At 35.3% G+C, this 15,913-nt stretch overlaps 3 protein-coding genes across 7 annotated transcripts in view; 2 read left to right on the top strand and 1 right to left on the bottom strand.

Moving 5' to 3' along the window:
- The window catches only part of LOC107723157 (protein sidekick-1-like), a 214,505-nt gene extending 209,656 nt beyond the window's left edge, over positions 1-4,849 (top strand). Inside the window, exons 42-45 of the mRNA XM_016531683.1 lie at positions 101-238; positions 677-797; positions 1,562-1,691; positions 3,306-4,849. Coding sequence (XP_016387169.1) covers positions 101-238; positions 677-797; positions 1,562-1,691; positions 3,306-3,575 — 659 coding nt within the window. The 3' untranslated portion in view covers positions 3,576-4,849. The remainder of the gene's footprint in view (positions 1-100; positions 239-676; positions 798-1,561; positions 1,692-3,305) is intronic.
- A 3,201-nt stretch (positions 4,850-8,050) lies between these two features.
- Positions 8,051-11,152, bottom strand: knstrn (kinetochore localized astrin (SPAG5) binding protein). Its single transcript, XM_016531699.1, has 8 exons — positions 11,065-11,152; positions 10,629-10,736; positions 10,514-10,540; positions 10,092-10,191; positions 9,870-9,984; positions 9,732-9,793; positions 9,056-9,130; positions 8,051-8,719 (listed from the first exon to the last, which is right to left on the bottom strand). Exons 2-8 carry the CDS (start codon positions 10,718-10,720, stop codon positions 8,588-8,590), a joined length of 603 nt encoding a protein of 200 aa, XP_016387185.1. The 5' UTR covers positions 10,721-10,736; positions 11,065-11,152; the 3' UTR covers positions 8,051-8,587.
- Positions 11,153-11,381: 229 nt separating this feature from the next.
- The window catches only part of knl1 (kinetochore scaffold 1), a 15,807-nt gene continuing 11,275 nt past the window's right edge, over positions 11,382-15,913 (top strand). For 2 of the 5 annotated variants that reach the window (XM_016531742.1, XM_016531743.1), the window contains exons 1-7: positions 11,384-11,531; positions 11,633-11,689; positions 11,782-11,841; positions 14,380-14,419; positions 14,726-14,785; positions 14,867-14,952; positions 15,045-15,097. In XM_016531742.1, the coding sequence (XP_016387228.1) occupies positions 11,822-11,841; positions 14,380-14,419; positions 14,726-14,785; positions 14,867-14,952; positions 15,045-15,097 (259 nt within the window). In that variant the 5' untranslated portion in view covers positions 11,384-11,531; positions 11,633-11,689; positions 11,782-11,821. Of the gene's footprint in view, positions 11,532-11,632; positions 11,690-11,781; positions 11,842-14,379; positions 14,420-14,725; positions 14,786-14,866; positions 14,953-15,044; positions 15,098-15,913 lie in introns of all 5 variants that reach the window. The other 3 variants (XM_016531739.1, XM_016531740.1, XM_016531741.1) reach the window with 3 other exon arrangements.

Here is a 15,913-nt window from a genome sequence, read left to right on the forward strand (position 1 = left end):
CAATCTTTGAACTGTAGTGTGTAATATAATATAATATAATATAATATAATATAATATAATTATATATTGTATTGTAATGCAGAATTGTTGTCTGTTGTAGCTCTGTCTGAAACACCTTTCTATGAGGAGTGGTGGTTCCTGATCGTCATGGCTTTGATCAGTTGCATTTTCATTCTGATGGTTGTGTTTGGTTTGCTCCTGTTGGGACAGAACAAGAAGTACAGGAGCTGTGGAACAGGTGAGACTAAACAGAATAATATAAATCGATAATATACTTGTATTGTATTGAAACTGCTTTGAGCACTGAACATTCTGTTTTCATTGACTCACTCTCATGTTGTTCTAAACCTGTATGAATTTGGGCTAATTGTTAAAACCGTAATAGGCAAAATAATGGATATTAAAACTAAAACTATCTAAAGGGTAATTTAGACACAAGAGAGTTTTAGACACTACTATGATGGTATTAATGTGGTATTTTTGAGGTACCAAATGTGGAATATATCAAAGTACTGTCACCTGATACAATCACTGTACCTTATGATACCACCTCAATACTTCTGCTTCCTACACAGTTTCTGGAAGTCTTGCTTTTAAAGATTTTAAGTATTTGTAGTCGCTTCATATTAGTCACTTGTTGTTTGTTGTCATTACTTGGATGTAATTCCTCCCACAGGAAAACACATTACTACAGTAGAGGAGTCTGTAACTCTTGACAATGGCGGCTTCACGGCTCTAGAGCTGAACAGCAGACATCTGAATGTGAAGAGCTCTTTCCTAAAGAAGAATGGAACAAGGTGGGGTTTCATCTGAACTGCTATTAATGTGCCCCTATTATGGTTAAAGAAAGGTTCATATTTTGGTTTTGAGAGTCCCCAACAATAGGTTGACATGCATGCAAGGTCAAAAAACACTTTCATTGTCTTATAATATGCATTTATTTTTACCTTACTTGCTCAACGACACCCAAGCGATTCGCTCAACGATTCATTTTTCCAAACCCCTCCTTTGCGTGACGCTAATCTGCCGATTGGTCTAATTTTCATTTCATCATGTCTGTAATGCCTGATAAAGCAGTTTGTGAGCGCAGTGCTTCTTTGTGTACAGCCGTTACTGGGTAAAATGAATTCTTTGCCACTAGGTGCCGCTTTTAGAGTGGTAAAGATAGCGGTTTCCCCGGTAACGGCTGTACACAAAGCAGCACTGTGCTCTTTATCAGGCATTACAGGCATGATGAAATGAAAATGAGACCAATCGGACCAATCACCGCAGATTAGCGTCACGCAAAGGAGGGGTTTGGAAAAATTAATCATTGAGCGAATCGCTTGGGTGTCGTTGAGCAAGTAAGGTAAAAATAAGTGCATATTATAAGACAATGAAAGTGTTTTTTGACCTTGCATGCATGTCAACCTGTTTTTGGGGACTCCTAAAACCAAAATATGAACCTTTCATTACCCATATTAGGGGCACTTTAAAATTTATCACCACGTACAATTTTTCTTGAAATAGCTCTTCTGTGGATATGTGCGAGCAGCTTGTAATAATGTTATGTTATCTCCAGATCTCCTCCACGGCCCAGTCCAGGTGGTCTGCACTACTCTGATGAAGACATCTGCAACAGCTACAACGGGGCTGCTTTAACAGAGAGCACCACGCTTACAGAGAAACCCACTGAGCTGTCAGAGTCAGAGGTGAACACACTACACCAATAACGCATGACTACACACACATAAACAACTTCCATGGGGGTACGACGGAGTTTTAGAGAAATCTTATGTCTTAAAGGGGTCATATGATGTTGCTAAAAAGAACTACAGATCTTCTTTATGCACCAAGAGCTTGTAACACTCCAAAGAGAAAGGAAAAATTGAAATCGCATCATATGACCCCTTTAAGCATCATTACATCTTTTGAACTTCAGTCAAGTGTGAGTTGCTAAAGGAAAATTTACTTATTCTAAAACAGAACTTGGTAACACTTTAGAATAGGGAACACATATTCACTATTAATTAAGAGTTTTACCTCAGTAAACTCCTAATTTGCTGCTTATTATTAGTTAGTAAGGTAGTTGTTAAGTTTAGGTATGGGGTAGGATTAAGGGATCTAAAATATGGTCATGCAGAGTAAGGCATTAATATGTGCTTTATAAGTACTAATAAACAGCTAATATGCTAGTAATATGCATGCTAATAAGCAACTAGTTAATAGTGAGAATTGGACCTTAAAATAAAGTGTTACCCAGAACTTTAAAATGTTAAACCTATTAAAATGAAAAATAAATTAACAGTTTTTGTTTATTTTTTATTTAAAATAAATAATTATTTAAAAATGTAGTACAATCACATGATATGAATACTGCCGTTATATCAAACATACTATTGCTTTTTTGTTGGTTTGATTGCTTCCATTGTCCTCACTTGTGAGTTGCATGTGTAAATGATTAAATGTTACTGTAATGTAATATCTGAGGCTGTTTTATTCTGCACTACTAGTCAAAGGTTTGGACACACTTCACTAAAATATTTTTTAATTGTTCCAATTTGAAAACCTTTTGATATAAAGGCGTACTTAAATGCTTGAATTAGTTTGATATACAAAGACATTCTGCTTACAAATGAGTTTTTGTTTTTTTTTACAAAAAGTTAAATAATGGAGTACTAATTACAAATTAAAATAGTAAATAATTTATTATTTAAAAATAAATTATGAATAAAATTAATAAATTGAAATTGCATTGAAATGGACACATTAAACTGAATAAATGATTGTAGAATAAATTAATAATGTTAATAAATATAATGCAAATAGGGTATTTTACAGAGCCCTGCACCTGATAAGTAGGGAAGAAAAAATTATATCATGGCCACAAATTAAGAATTAGTTATTTGTTCATTGGATGTGACCACAACTTAATTAAATTAAAAGAAAGGAAAAGTTGAGTAAAATGTAGCCACAATTTATCTAAAACGAGGGAATGAATTAATAAGTTGTGGGCACAATTTAACTAAAGTGAGGGTACAAATTAATAAAACGTGGCCACAAATTAATAAGTAAATGTCTTTTCACCACTGCATGAGGCTCAGTTCCATCTCTGCAGTGGCATCTGAAAACAACATTGCAAAATGCTTCATCCATGCCAGTAGGTGTCACTATAGAACCTAGCACCACTGTTGTATTGGTCAGCCAACAAAAACTTACTTTGTACACCTTTAAACACTCAGGTCACAGTCACGTCCACACTGTAACTTTACTGTCTGCTCTTTTTCTCTCTGGTCTCGACCCGTCCCGTCACCCCTCGTGTAAAGGTCAGCGACAGCGACTATGAAGATGAGCAACCCAAGCACTCGTTCGTAAATCACTACATGAGCGACCCCACCTATTTCAACTCGTGGAAGCGGCAATCCAAAGGCGTGAAGACCGGAGGAGGGTACGAGGAATGTGCCATGACGGATGCAGAGGGGGGGTATTATCAGACTGTGGTGACCCAGCACAGTGTAGGGGGCGTCTACACCCCCACGGGGCAGCCCGCACCAGGAACACGCACTCCAGTTACTGGCTTTTCCTCATTTGTCTAATGAACCGATGACTTGAAACAAACGAGGAGGCTGGAGACTGGAAGTTGAGCCCTAAAACGGGACGAATGAAACTGTTGTGCTGGTTCTAAGTTTCTTGTTTCCCCCGAAATGTGTATTTTAGGCCTCCTCTCTTGAAGGAAAGGAGGAGAACATTGAAGTATCTTATTGTTAACGTGTTTTTTTTGGGTGGATTTTGGAAGATTAACCGTGACCCAGAAGAAGCGGAGACTTCGCACTGTGAGACTCTTTAGTAAGAGGTGGTATTAATTTTAAAGACTCAAAGACGGATGAAGGAAATTCCTTTGTTATGAATTCCCGTTCCATAGCAACCTTCCGGGATTAGTCGTGATGTGTGGGCAAACACACGCTTGAGTGATTCATTGAATCTCGCTCTGATCTCCAAAACTCGAATTGAAGTTGAAACATCAGCGGAAACTTGTACAGTGTGTGGTAGACTGGAACAACAATGTGTTTTGTGTGTGGTTTATTTTCATGTTGGGGACAGCCGGCTTCATTCTGGACAAAAAGCAGCACTGAAAATACTGCCTTTGCACACGTATTGCTCTCTTAAACCAAAAGGGTGATGCTTTAAGCGGGAAAAGAAAATGACCGTTTTCTTAGGTTAGCAATACTGTATGTAAAATATGCTGTATGTGTGTATATTTTTAGGATCAATTTTGTACAAAAAGGGTTTTTACTGTAGAGTAGATTTGTGCCACGTCGATGTAGTTCTTTAGTGATGCCCACAACGGATCATTTCAGCAAGTCACAATCCAGTGTGTTTGACTGGCTTGCAGTGTATGTACAATCCAGTCACCCAGAGAGATGATAAGAAATGTGCCACATTGTCTCTCTATCCCAAATATACACAGATTTCTCATCTCCTTCAATGTTGAACAAATATTTCTTTCAGTTTGAAAGAACATCAGTGCTAAATTAAATATAGTACATGAGATGGAAAGACGTGTGGTTAAAGATCTGGGCTGGTAACTATAAGGTTATAATGCTATGGTGATACATTCAAGTACTCCTAAGAATGAATCAGAAATTATAATTACATTATGATGCGCATTCAGGTCATTTTAGATAGAATGAAAAGGTCTCAACTAAACTGCACCATCAACAGTCATAATGAGAACTTGTGATTGATTAAAAAATGCTAAAAAAAAAAAAGAAGCAATATTGTAGTTGACATGCTCTTAAGTTGGTAAGGTTCATAATTATGACATACAAAGTCTAAATTATGAGATACTATGTCATAGTTATGAGATAAAAAATAGGGGATATTAAATCATAATTATGAGATACACTTTTGACAAGGCCAAAATTATGAGATAAAAGTTATGATATAAAACGTCAAAATTATGAAATAAGTCAAAATAGAGGGGGAAAAAACAAAAAGTCAATTATAAATGAAAAAGTTATCTTAAGTTAAAAATATGACAAGTCAGAAATATGAGATACTCCATGATAAGTCAAAATTGAGATAAAAAGGATTAGGATTTAGATTTTCATCATAATTATGGCTTCAGATTTTAACTTTTTATATAATAATTATGACCTAGTAACTCATAATTTAGATTTTTTATGACGTTTTATGTCACATTTATGATTTAGGAAAGGAGCTCAAAGACATTAGGTTTCTCATTAGTACTTTCAACTTCAAGGTGGCATTCATGCTCACTTAACTCATAAATATGATCATTCTGACATGAACTCAACATATGGCCTGAAACTTACTCTACGCAAGTACATGACCAACATTTAAAACATTTATGGGTGTAACGGCGCCCCCTTCAGCACTGAGATTGTAACTGTATGAGCATCTGCGTGCTTCTGTGGAGTATGTTTTGGTGCCTTAAGAGTTTTATTCTTTTCTATGCATTAATTGTCATTTAAAACAGCGAAAAAGACAAGGACAGGCTTCTTGCTGTGTTGAAAATTCAAATGGAAACACGTTACATTACTTCCAAAGACAGAAAGTGCTATGCAAAGTGTTATTGATCGGAATGAGCCAGAGAGAAGAATATGCACTTCAAAGCAAGTTGTTAACACTTTGAATTGCTTTGAGAAGTTGTTACTGAAACGACTCCTACAGCTGTATTACTCACAATGCATTATATATGAGCATTATAATGCATTAAACTGGATTCAAAAATTTACTCAAAATTAAAATATTGATCAAAATCTGCAGCGTGCACATTGTGGTGTACAGTATTAACGCAGCATGGCCCTAAACTTACCCTAGCCTCAAAAGAAAAGAAAAAAAAAATTATGTTGCCCTTTAAGAATATTTATTATTATTATAATAATAATATTTATGTCATCATAATTTCTGGATCTTTTGCACATTAAAGTACCACTCACTTCCAACTAAAAATCTTTTTTATTATAAACAAATGACAAGTAATATTGTGTTCATATTTTGCTGCCATTATTCCCAAAGTAAATTACCTGTCAGTTTATATATATATATATATATATATATATATATATATATAACATATTGTTACGGAACTGCCCAGAGACTGAGTGAGGATCCAATATTGTGTTCATATTTTGCTGCCATTATTCCCAAAGTAAATTACCTGTCAGTTTATATATATATATATATATATATATATATATATATATAACATATTGTTGACTAAATGCCAAAAAGAGTCACAGTGTGTACTGTGTGTAAATGATGCAGACTGCAGAAATGTCATTTGTATTCATACAACACATTCACTGATGAGATGCGCAGTGGCCCCAAACATATTTGGACACTTGAGCTACACTTAAAAATGTATGAATGTTTTTGCGTTAGATAACAGATCATCAAAAAATCGACATTTTTTGACAAATGGCACTTTTCTCAGAATTTATGTTGTGCTGTCTTTCTTTAAAACAAGTGATGTTTTTGTTTGAATTTTGTTTATATAATGCATTGACAATAATATATTTTTAAGTGTGGCGTAAATGTCCAAATGTTTTTTTTTTCATTTGCTTATTGTAGGAACACTGTATCACTGTAATTTGCTGATATTGAGGTTTCATCATTGTAATGCACTTGTTTTGATTACTATGATTAAATGGATGAGGTACATATTTCACAGAAAATGTTATCTTTTGGCTCAACCACATTATTCATTACATCATGCTCATGCTGTTCAGGAGTTTTTGTTTTTCAGATCGGATCATGTAGAACAGACTGTCCGAACAGTTTTTTAGACGTGATCAAATGAGGTATGTGTTGAGGCGATGGGTGTCATTTTTTGACGTTTGCATTGGTTACTATAGTAATGCAGGATTCAACACATTCGACATTGTTTCAAGTGAAGTGACTTTTTTCTATAACAAGTGGATGCAAGCTGGCAGTATGAAGAGATCTGTCACACTGGAAATCTATCCTCTGTTATGAACATCAGAGTCTAGCAGTGTAGAGACAGTGCAAGCAATAGATGGTATATGCTGTTTATTTGGTGTTGCTATATACATACGTTACACATGTACTGTATATATACTTAGTGAATAAAATACTATGCGCACAAAGGAATGGTTTCCTCAAAAATGAAAATTAATTCACCCTCAGGCCATCCAAGATATAGAGGAGTTTGTTTCTTCATAATTTCACATTGCATCACTTGCTCGCCAATGGGTCCTCTGCAGTGAATGGGTGCCGTCAGAATGAGCGTTCAAACAGCTGATAAAAACAACACAGTAATTCACAAGTAATCCAAATGACTCCAGTCCATCAATTAATGTTAGGTGTCAGTTAAGACAATTATTATTATAATATACAATTAAAATAATCAATTAAGGGGTTTTCATTTTAAACTGTTGCTTCTGGCCAAAATACAAGTCCATAATCCATAACACTTCAAGTGTAATAACGCTTCCTCCTGCTCTCACATCAAAATCCACCAACATATTTTTTAGCTGTTTTTGCATGTAAACAGTTTTGATCTATTCAGATTTCTCTTCTGATTCAGACAAGATGAGTTTTTCACTGGAGAAAGCTATTTTATGGAAACAGGACTCGTATTTTAGCCAGAAGCAATGTCTTGATGGTCTTATAAACACGCAGTTTTCTGCTTCAAAATATGTTAATTGATGGACTGGAGTTGTGTGGATTGTGAATTATTGTGATGTTTTTATCAGCTGTTTGGACTCTCATTCTGACGGCACCCATTCACTGCAGATGACCCATTGGAGAGCAAGTGATGTAATGCTACATTTCTCAAAATCTGTTCTGATGAAGAACTCATCTACAACTTGGATGGCCTGGGAGTGAGTACATTTTCAGCAAATTTTCATTTTAGGGTGAACTATTCCTTTACCTGGTTCAAGACCATTTCATTTGAATGGCAATGAATTCAATTCAGTGGCCATTTCAGTCATGTGTTCTGATAGATGTGTAAAAAAAATGCATCATAAGGAAAAAGTGATTGATTGAAGAAAGATACATTTTATTGTCCAAAAAATGGCTCGTCTTACCTCACACATCACAAGGGCATTGTGGTTTAAATCTCCATGTCAAATGGGACAATGCTTAGTAAGCATACTCAGTTTAACTTTAGAAATATGTAACTATTACTTATAGTTAGCATCATTTTGTCTCAGATACTATGATGGAAGTAGATGACATGGCACAACACTATGTAAAGGAGAGGCAGGTCTCTTGTTGAAGCCAGTTTAACATTTAATAATGTTTAAGGTCATGTTTGCACAAAGAACTCAAATGAAAACAATATACAGTAAGCATCATTTAAGAAGTGCCTTGCCGTTCTAGAGGTGCATGAAAATTGTTTATATTAATATCAAACTTGGAAGCAGACAAAAACAGATTCTGATTATAGAGCATTCTTAAATTTGTGTTTCTTTAAATGGTACGAGCTGTATGTTCCTTTAAATGCAACAGTATGTTACACTTTTGCCCAAATGCTTCTCATTCTCAGACTGACAGATCTCCGAACAACACCATGTGGCACTGCAGTATTTATGGCCAGTAAAAGAGTTTCTTTCATTTATTCCATCAAGAGTCTCTCTGCCTCCCCCAAATCTCTCTCCATTTCCTCCACGTCCAAAGTGAACAATGCCCTCTCCTGCTGGAGCTTTTCATGCGCTTCCGTCAGGTCCCTCATGATGTTCTGCACTTCCTGCAAGCATTCACAGAGCAAACAGAGGCAGACAAAATCCTCACTGAACACGTTTTAGGTCATGCCATATTCCAGTAGTTTTGGAGAGGCACACTCAATAACATTTAGAAGGGTTAGAACATTTCAAATTAATATTTTATCAGCTGTGGACCTGGCATTAGGATTAATTATACAGCCTCTAGCCAAGCAGAGCAGAATGTGTGTAATTTCATCCTCATATAAATCAGTCTTAGTGAAACATTTGTATTAATGTCTGGTCAGTGCCGCAGGGCATTCAAATCAGGATAAATAACCCAGTATTTTTGAATATTAAAAAAAACAAACACTGATACTCACCAGTAAATTTGCTGCATGCTCTTGTGCCGTCTCACCAAACAGTTTCAGCTCAGTCAGGAGATTATGAGAAACCGTCTACCATTAGAAGAAAAACAAAATAGACAGAAAATGAATAATTAATTGAGAGTCAATTTCCCATAGCCTGGGTTTAACATTAGCCCTGCACTAAACAACATTGTCAGGATGGATTCTTCATGTAAAACATGCTATAGACAAGAATTAGGCTTCGTTTGTGTTTCAGAATACATCTTCTTCTACATAGTAACACAATAGTAATCAGACCATAAAAGCAAATAAGTTGGTGTGACAGCACTACAGATGAATGTACAATATGGCTGATTATATAATCAATCCCTATTATATGTCCCTGCAGTGACCATGGGTCCATTTATTAGCATCTCATGTGTCCAAGGATCAAATAATTTTAAGAAAAAAATGATTACTATTGTTTCCTTTTTTTGAAAAATATGAATTTACATTTTTTCCTTGACTTGTTTAGTTACTAAGGTTATACAGGCTTTTCGCATTCACAATCTCCAAAAAATATATACAGGTATGTGTGTGCGCAAAGGCATATAAAATGTATTTTAATTAAAAAAGTCATTTATATTAAATAAACAAACAAAATGAATACATCATATGAAAGTATACAAATACAGAAAAAACTAATTGTTACCATAACTTCTTTCCTTTGCTCTTCCTTCTGTTGAGCTGTCTGGCCCAACTTTTCCCCTGAAACTGAATTTGAGGTGGTTTAGACTACAACAACTTCTTCATGTGTCAATCCAACAGAGTTAAAAAAAAAAATTAGAACCTGGGTCAAGGCTTTCTGCAACAAGGAGGACATGACAGTCTCGCAGCTGTTTTTGAATTTCTTGATTTTCTCCTTGGAGGTCTGTGCACCGCAGCTCCAGGTCAGTCACAGTTCCCTTAAGAAACATATATCTATTTGACTCTACTGACTACAACAACTGTTCTAAAATATCACTGTGCACCATAAAACAACACTAGAATGTTCAATGATTAGTGTAATAACCTTCATTTCCTCAAGCTGTCTCTGCAGGTCTTCATTTGTTGAAGTCAGGACTCTATTCTGCTCCCTTATGTCATTCTGTTGCCCATATCTTGTAGATGGCCTGAGAAAATCGAAGTAGTATGCATTTACATTTTCAAACAGACTAGACCAGGGGTCACCAAACTTGGTCCTGGAGGGCCGGTGTCCTGCAGAGTTTAGCTCCAACTTGCCTCAACATACATGCCTGGAAGTTTCAAGTAACGTTATACCTAGTAAGACCTCGATTAGCTGGTTCAGGTGTGTTTGATTAGGGTTGGAGCTAAACTCTGCAGGACACGAGTCTGGTGAGTGGTGACCCCTGGACTAAACTGCAGTATTATATGAGCATAACTACATTTTTATTTAATCATATTCGATAATTTCACACATACGTTGGTACTTACACTTTCAGAGATCTGTACTGGTTCTTCCTAAAGAAAAACATATTATATATTTATTTAAAAAAATGGTGTTTACAGTAAAGAGAATATTTGCAGAACGTTTAACAAAGATACCCACTTATTTTCTGTGTCGTTCTTGACATGTGCAGCTCTGGATGCCACACTGGGCTGTGCAGGAATCGCTGTATCTTTTATTTGAACTCTCTTCATGTCTGAATGCAGCTTTCTGGAGAAACAATCACATTTACTGCGCTAATATTTAAGCAAAATACTGATCGCGCAGATGGGAGAAAATTAAATACTAAAACATTGCCTGTCTGAATTGCATTACCACCATGAACGTAAATAATGTAAAGAAATTATGTTTCGTTGAATGTTTTTAATATAATAGTATAAGATTGCATCGTGTCCACCATGTCATACTTCGCTTATGTCTCGTCAAGTCAACTGACCATTTTTCTTTCCATAAATTATTTTACTAAAAGATCTCACATCATAAATCAACGGTAACTGAAATTATTTTAAACTAAAGTATGACTGTATAATAAACTTACCACACCAAGCTAATGCGGATCAGTAGATAAATGTTTTAAAAGTCCCGATTTAATTGAGCGCCATGAATTTTCAAAATAAATAGCGTCACTTCCGCCTCCGTTGCAAATCCAGATCAGTGTTTTAGACTGAAATTTCTATGTAACGTTGAAACTAAACGTATATATATATAACATATATATGGTTGTAAGATTCTAAAAATCGATAATATATCCAACCAAAGTTCGCTAAAAATGTGTTTTTGTTATATTTGATTTAAATAATTATAATAATTCTCCGCTCCACTAGAGGGCGCGAGAGGAACGCGTCATGTGTAAAGTCACGGAGCGTGCCGCAAGGAAGAGACGCGGCGGTTGAGTTCAAATTTTACGAAGAAAAAAGACAAGCTGCGAATGGAGGGAAATTAAGTTTAGGTATTGCGCTTTATAAATTTTTTTTTAGTTCAACTGAAAATCTGGCTTTTATGAAAGTAAGACATGTTTAAAGTCATTAAAATGCCGAGAGCTGTTTGTTTTCTTTAGTATAATGCTATTGTTGTTGCTATGAGCTAACGTATGTCTAGTCTGACAGTCACAGCACACACTAAAACAAAACACGCCTGAGGAAATACAGAAGTGTTACTAAAATGTAGATAACGTTTAGAATGATTTTAACAAACCACCTTAAACGTTTTTTGTTTATTTATTTCAAATATAGTGTTCCTCACTTTTGTTTTTTAGATTTTGTGAGCTGTAATGTTATCACTCAAATTAATTGAAGATGGAGCAGCTGAATTTAGGGTAAGTTGATCTCTTATAGTGTATCCAATTTTTTTTTGCAGGTAACATTAGACCGAGTCGACAAGCAGCTTTGGATGAATAATGCAGTCTTGCACTTATTGATTGTGTATAAACGATTGAGTCGGTCTGCGCATTTTCAAAATGTTCAAATGTTCTTTTATGTTTTTTGCTGTAACGTTACTGAGCGTATTTAAACTAAACAGGACTCCGTTAACGTTTTGATAACGTTGTGCTTTGCTGTAATGCAAATGTCAGAACTATTGTATTTGTAATTATGACCTCACCTTTTAACCCTTGTGCGGTCTTCGGTCACTTCTTGCAATTTTACATTTAGAATTTTTAAAAATCACAGCTTCATCGGAATGATATGAAACTTGGTGACTTTTATGGCACTTCGAATGTGAACACAGAAAAAAAACGAGGGCATGATTCGAACAGGCTAAGTGGGCGTAAAAAAAATAGTCACACTCATGGTTTTGACCGACCATAGGAAATGAATGGGAAATGGGGGGGGTACAGAACATTTTTGTGTGTACAATCAACAAATCCCCCACAATGCAGAAAAAAACTGCACAGCGATGAATGGGTGAAACTCAAACATCTAGAGTACAAAATCAACACACCTATGAACTGGTGTGACTGTAACACAGCAAATATGTAAAATAAAATACAATGCAGTAAAACAGTGGACAGCATGGAAAGGGTTACACTCTAAAACGGGTGTCAAACTCAATTTCTGGAGGGCCGGGGCCCTGCAGAGTTTAGATTCCACCCTAATTAAACACACCTGATCCAACTAATCAAGTCCTTCAGCCTTATTTGAAGACGACATGGTATATGTGTTGCAGCAGGGTTGGAACAAAACTCTGCAGGGCTCCGGCCCTCCAGGAACTGAGTTTGACACCCCTGCTCTAAAACATCAAGAGTGTAAAACAGATACATCCACTCACACACATATACAGAATTATACACACTCAAATGAATTGGTCTGGCTATAACTATATAGCCAAAATGAGCCAGAAGACTGAAATAAGAGGTTAAAATCAGATCAGACCCAGAAGGATTAAGCTCTGATAAAGCATTCCTGTTAATGTTTGTTACGTTTTTATAGAAATTTTAATGTTTTGTGTAACAAAATGCTTTCTGTGTTCAGGTTTGAATGTAGTAATAATAATGCAAAAACCTACACTTCAAATCAACATTTAAAACAACAAAAAAATATAAACCTTGACAAAAAGTAGTCTTTGAGAATGCCTTAATATACATTTAAATCCACACAGCGAGAATAAAAGTTACGCCTTCTTTCTTTGCGTGCACATTTGGGCGGCATTATGCAAATGTTTCCACATAGTGAGGTAGATATGTGGGGCGTGTTAGAACGAGCCGTTTTAGGGGGGCGTGGCAGAGTCTTAACTTTGATAAAGAATATCTCTTTGGTTTTGAGACTTTAGTGTTTGCAACTTCAGGGATTTTATCTATGCACAATCAGCTTGTAACACTCCAAAGAGAAAGGAAAACTTGAAATCGCATCATATGACCCCTTTAAACCTTCACAAAAAGTCTTTGAGAATGCGTTAATATACATTTAAATACACAACCTAATAAAAGTAAACAATTATTTATAAAAACAACTATGGAATTCACAATTCCTCTTGTGTTGCCTCTCTTGTGTCACAAGTCCTATACAGGCATCTAGTCGTTACACCATGAAATTACATGTTTTTCTTTCTTTGCTCACACCAGGAGGTGTTATTCTGCCTTCAGAAATTGGATTTTAAAGGCCTAGTCTCTATTTTAATCTGAAATACTGCATTAATCGAAAAATTATTTTAAAAAAATTAGGGGTGGGGGGGAATTGTACTATTTTTAATGAGAAAAATTTATCATAATTATTGCATAAAAATTAATTAGTACCATAAAATTCTCAAAATACAAAGGACAAAAGAAAAAATATTATTGAACAAAAATAAACTGATTTTACTGAAGAAGAAAAAAAGTTACATTTCAGGTGTCCGGTCACTTTTGACCGTGAAGACCATGAGTGTGACTCAGTCCCAAATGAGGAGCGCACAAGGGTTAAACAAATCTAATATTTTGCCATCTAATATTACTCGTTTAGGCTTTAGTAGCCTGGAAATAAGCTCAGCTCGCTTGTCATCATCTTTTTGTATATTACAAGTCACTGACTGTTGCAAGTTGTGAAAGTAAACTCTTAATGGATCTTTCTTTTATAATTGAATTACTTTTATGATGACTGTTTAAATGCATCTGTGTAAATAAGCATACATAAGAAGATATTTTGAAGTTGATAATTTAGTTACTGTCATGCATTGACATAATGCAAAAAACACTGCTTTTTGGGCTTGTAAATTTGATTTCAATGTTCTTAATTTGCATTAGATAAAAACATTTGATAAATACATGTAATGTAATAAATGTCCATGTTTTATAAGTAAATGGTTTTCTTTCCAGGTAAATTCCACAATATGTTATCAAAAACAACTTGTATAACTAATCTTTTTTTTTTTTTTTTTCCAGCAATGAGGCAGTGAAATCCTCAAAAAGGAGACTGTCTTCGGTATGTATTCATTATGTCACTGAAGAGGTTGAAAACATTTTTTTGAAGATTTATCCTTTCCAATATATATATAAATATGATCCTTCAGTATCTTTGCATACTAGTTTAGGTTGAATATATTTCTGTTTTTTTTTTTAGTAATGGAAGAATGTACACATAAATTATAGCTCGATAGGTATCCCACTTTACCTATATTCACTATGTTACAGCCTGCGAGAAATGTTGTTGAGCCTTTTCCTCTTAATTTTCTTAAATTTCTAAATGTCTCAGGACATAATATAGTGCCCCTTGATTGTCCCCTGACAGATTTTAAAAGCTGCTCGAACACCTATGAAAATACATGAAGCTGAGCAAGAAGAACAAAAGGTGATTAATTGTTTTGAATATAATGTTGTTGTTGTTGTTGTTTCTTTAAAAAAAATGTATTTTTTGTGTATATTTATGCAGGAAGAAATTGTCAAGCCTGTTGAGAAGAAGAGAAATTCACGAAGAGTGAGTTTTGCCACTACAAATAATGTTCGAGTCTTTACAAAGTAAGTGCAAGGATGTCGACGCATTGATTGGAAGATACAATACATAAATTACATGTGTAGATAATTCATTTACGATTTTTAAAATTTCACAGTGATGCAAAGAGTGAATCTCCTGTTCTGGCATCCATTCAAAACACACAAGTTGGTAAGCAGTTTATTTGTTTTTAATATGTTACCTGAGTTAATTTGTGGTTCATGGTTAACGATTATGTGTACCAGTTCTCTCAAATGAAAAGCATTAAAATCAAGTTTTTTTTATGTTGTTTATTTGTCTATGTCGTGTTTTTAATATGCTTTTAGACAAACCATGTGCCAATCCATTAATCAACACCATTGCTGAGTATTTGTTTCTTTAAAACTGTAGTTTCCCAATGGCAGTCCCAGAAATGCGGTTTGAAACCGCCCCCGTTTTGCTACGTCACAATCCAATAACCAATCACGTCAAGGGATCGATTCCTATCACAAGCATGCAAAATATACCAATACCAGCACAAAACCAAAAATAAATTAGAGCAAAAAACCCATGAAACTGTGGTTTAATGTGAATTTAGAACCACTAACTTGCATTTTAACCCGTGGCAACAGTGTAAAAGTAGCCCGGAGTCAGACCCACCTCTCCCGCATCGGGAGAGCACTTCACACGCGTATGCTCGCAGGCGCAAATTGGAATCACAAACGGCTGCATTCAGTCAGCAGCATTTTAGGACACAACATCGTCAAGTAAGTAACTTTAAAGGAGACATTATGCCCCTTTTTCCAATATGTAATATAAGTATCTGGTGTCCCCAGAATGTGTCTGAAGTTTCGGCTCAAAATACTGCACAGATCATTTATTATATCATTTTGAAAAAGGCTATTTTGAGTGGAAACAGAAACACGCTGTTTTTCGGACCTGTTTCTTTAAATGCAAATGAGCTGCTGCTCCCCGCCCCCTTTTCCAGAATAGAGCGGGAGTATTACA

This window comes from Sinocyclocheilus rhinocerous, unplaced genomic scaffold, assembly GCF_001515625.1.
Source record: "Sinocyclocheilus rhinocerous isolate Xijiao unplaced genomic scaffold, SAMN03320098_v1.1 scaffold1325, whole genome shotgun sequence".
NCBI lineage: Eukaryota > Metazoa > Chordata > Actinopteri > Cypriniformes > Cyprinidae > Sinocyclocheilus > Sinocyclocheilus rhinocerous.

Coding starts and splice junctions, on each gene's coding strand:
- knstrn (XM_016531699.1), bottom strand. CDS start 10,720: ATGAAGAGAGTTCAAATAAAAGATACAGCGATTCCTGCACAGCCCAGT. Junction 10,541..10,628: donor AAGAACGACACAGAAAATAA/GTGGGTATCTTT, acceptor GTTTTTCTTTAG/GAAGAACCAGTACAGATCTC. Junction 9,131..9,731: donor AGCAAAGGAAAGAAGTTATG/GTAACAATTAGT, acceptor TTCTAATGGTAG/ACGGTTTCTCATAATCTCCT.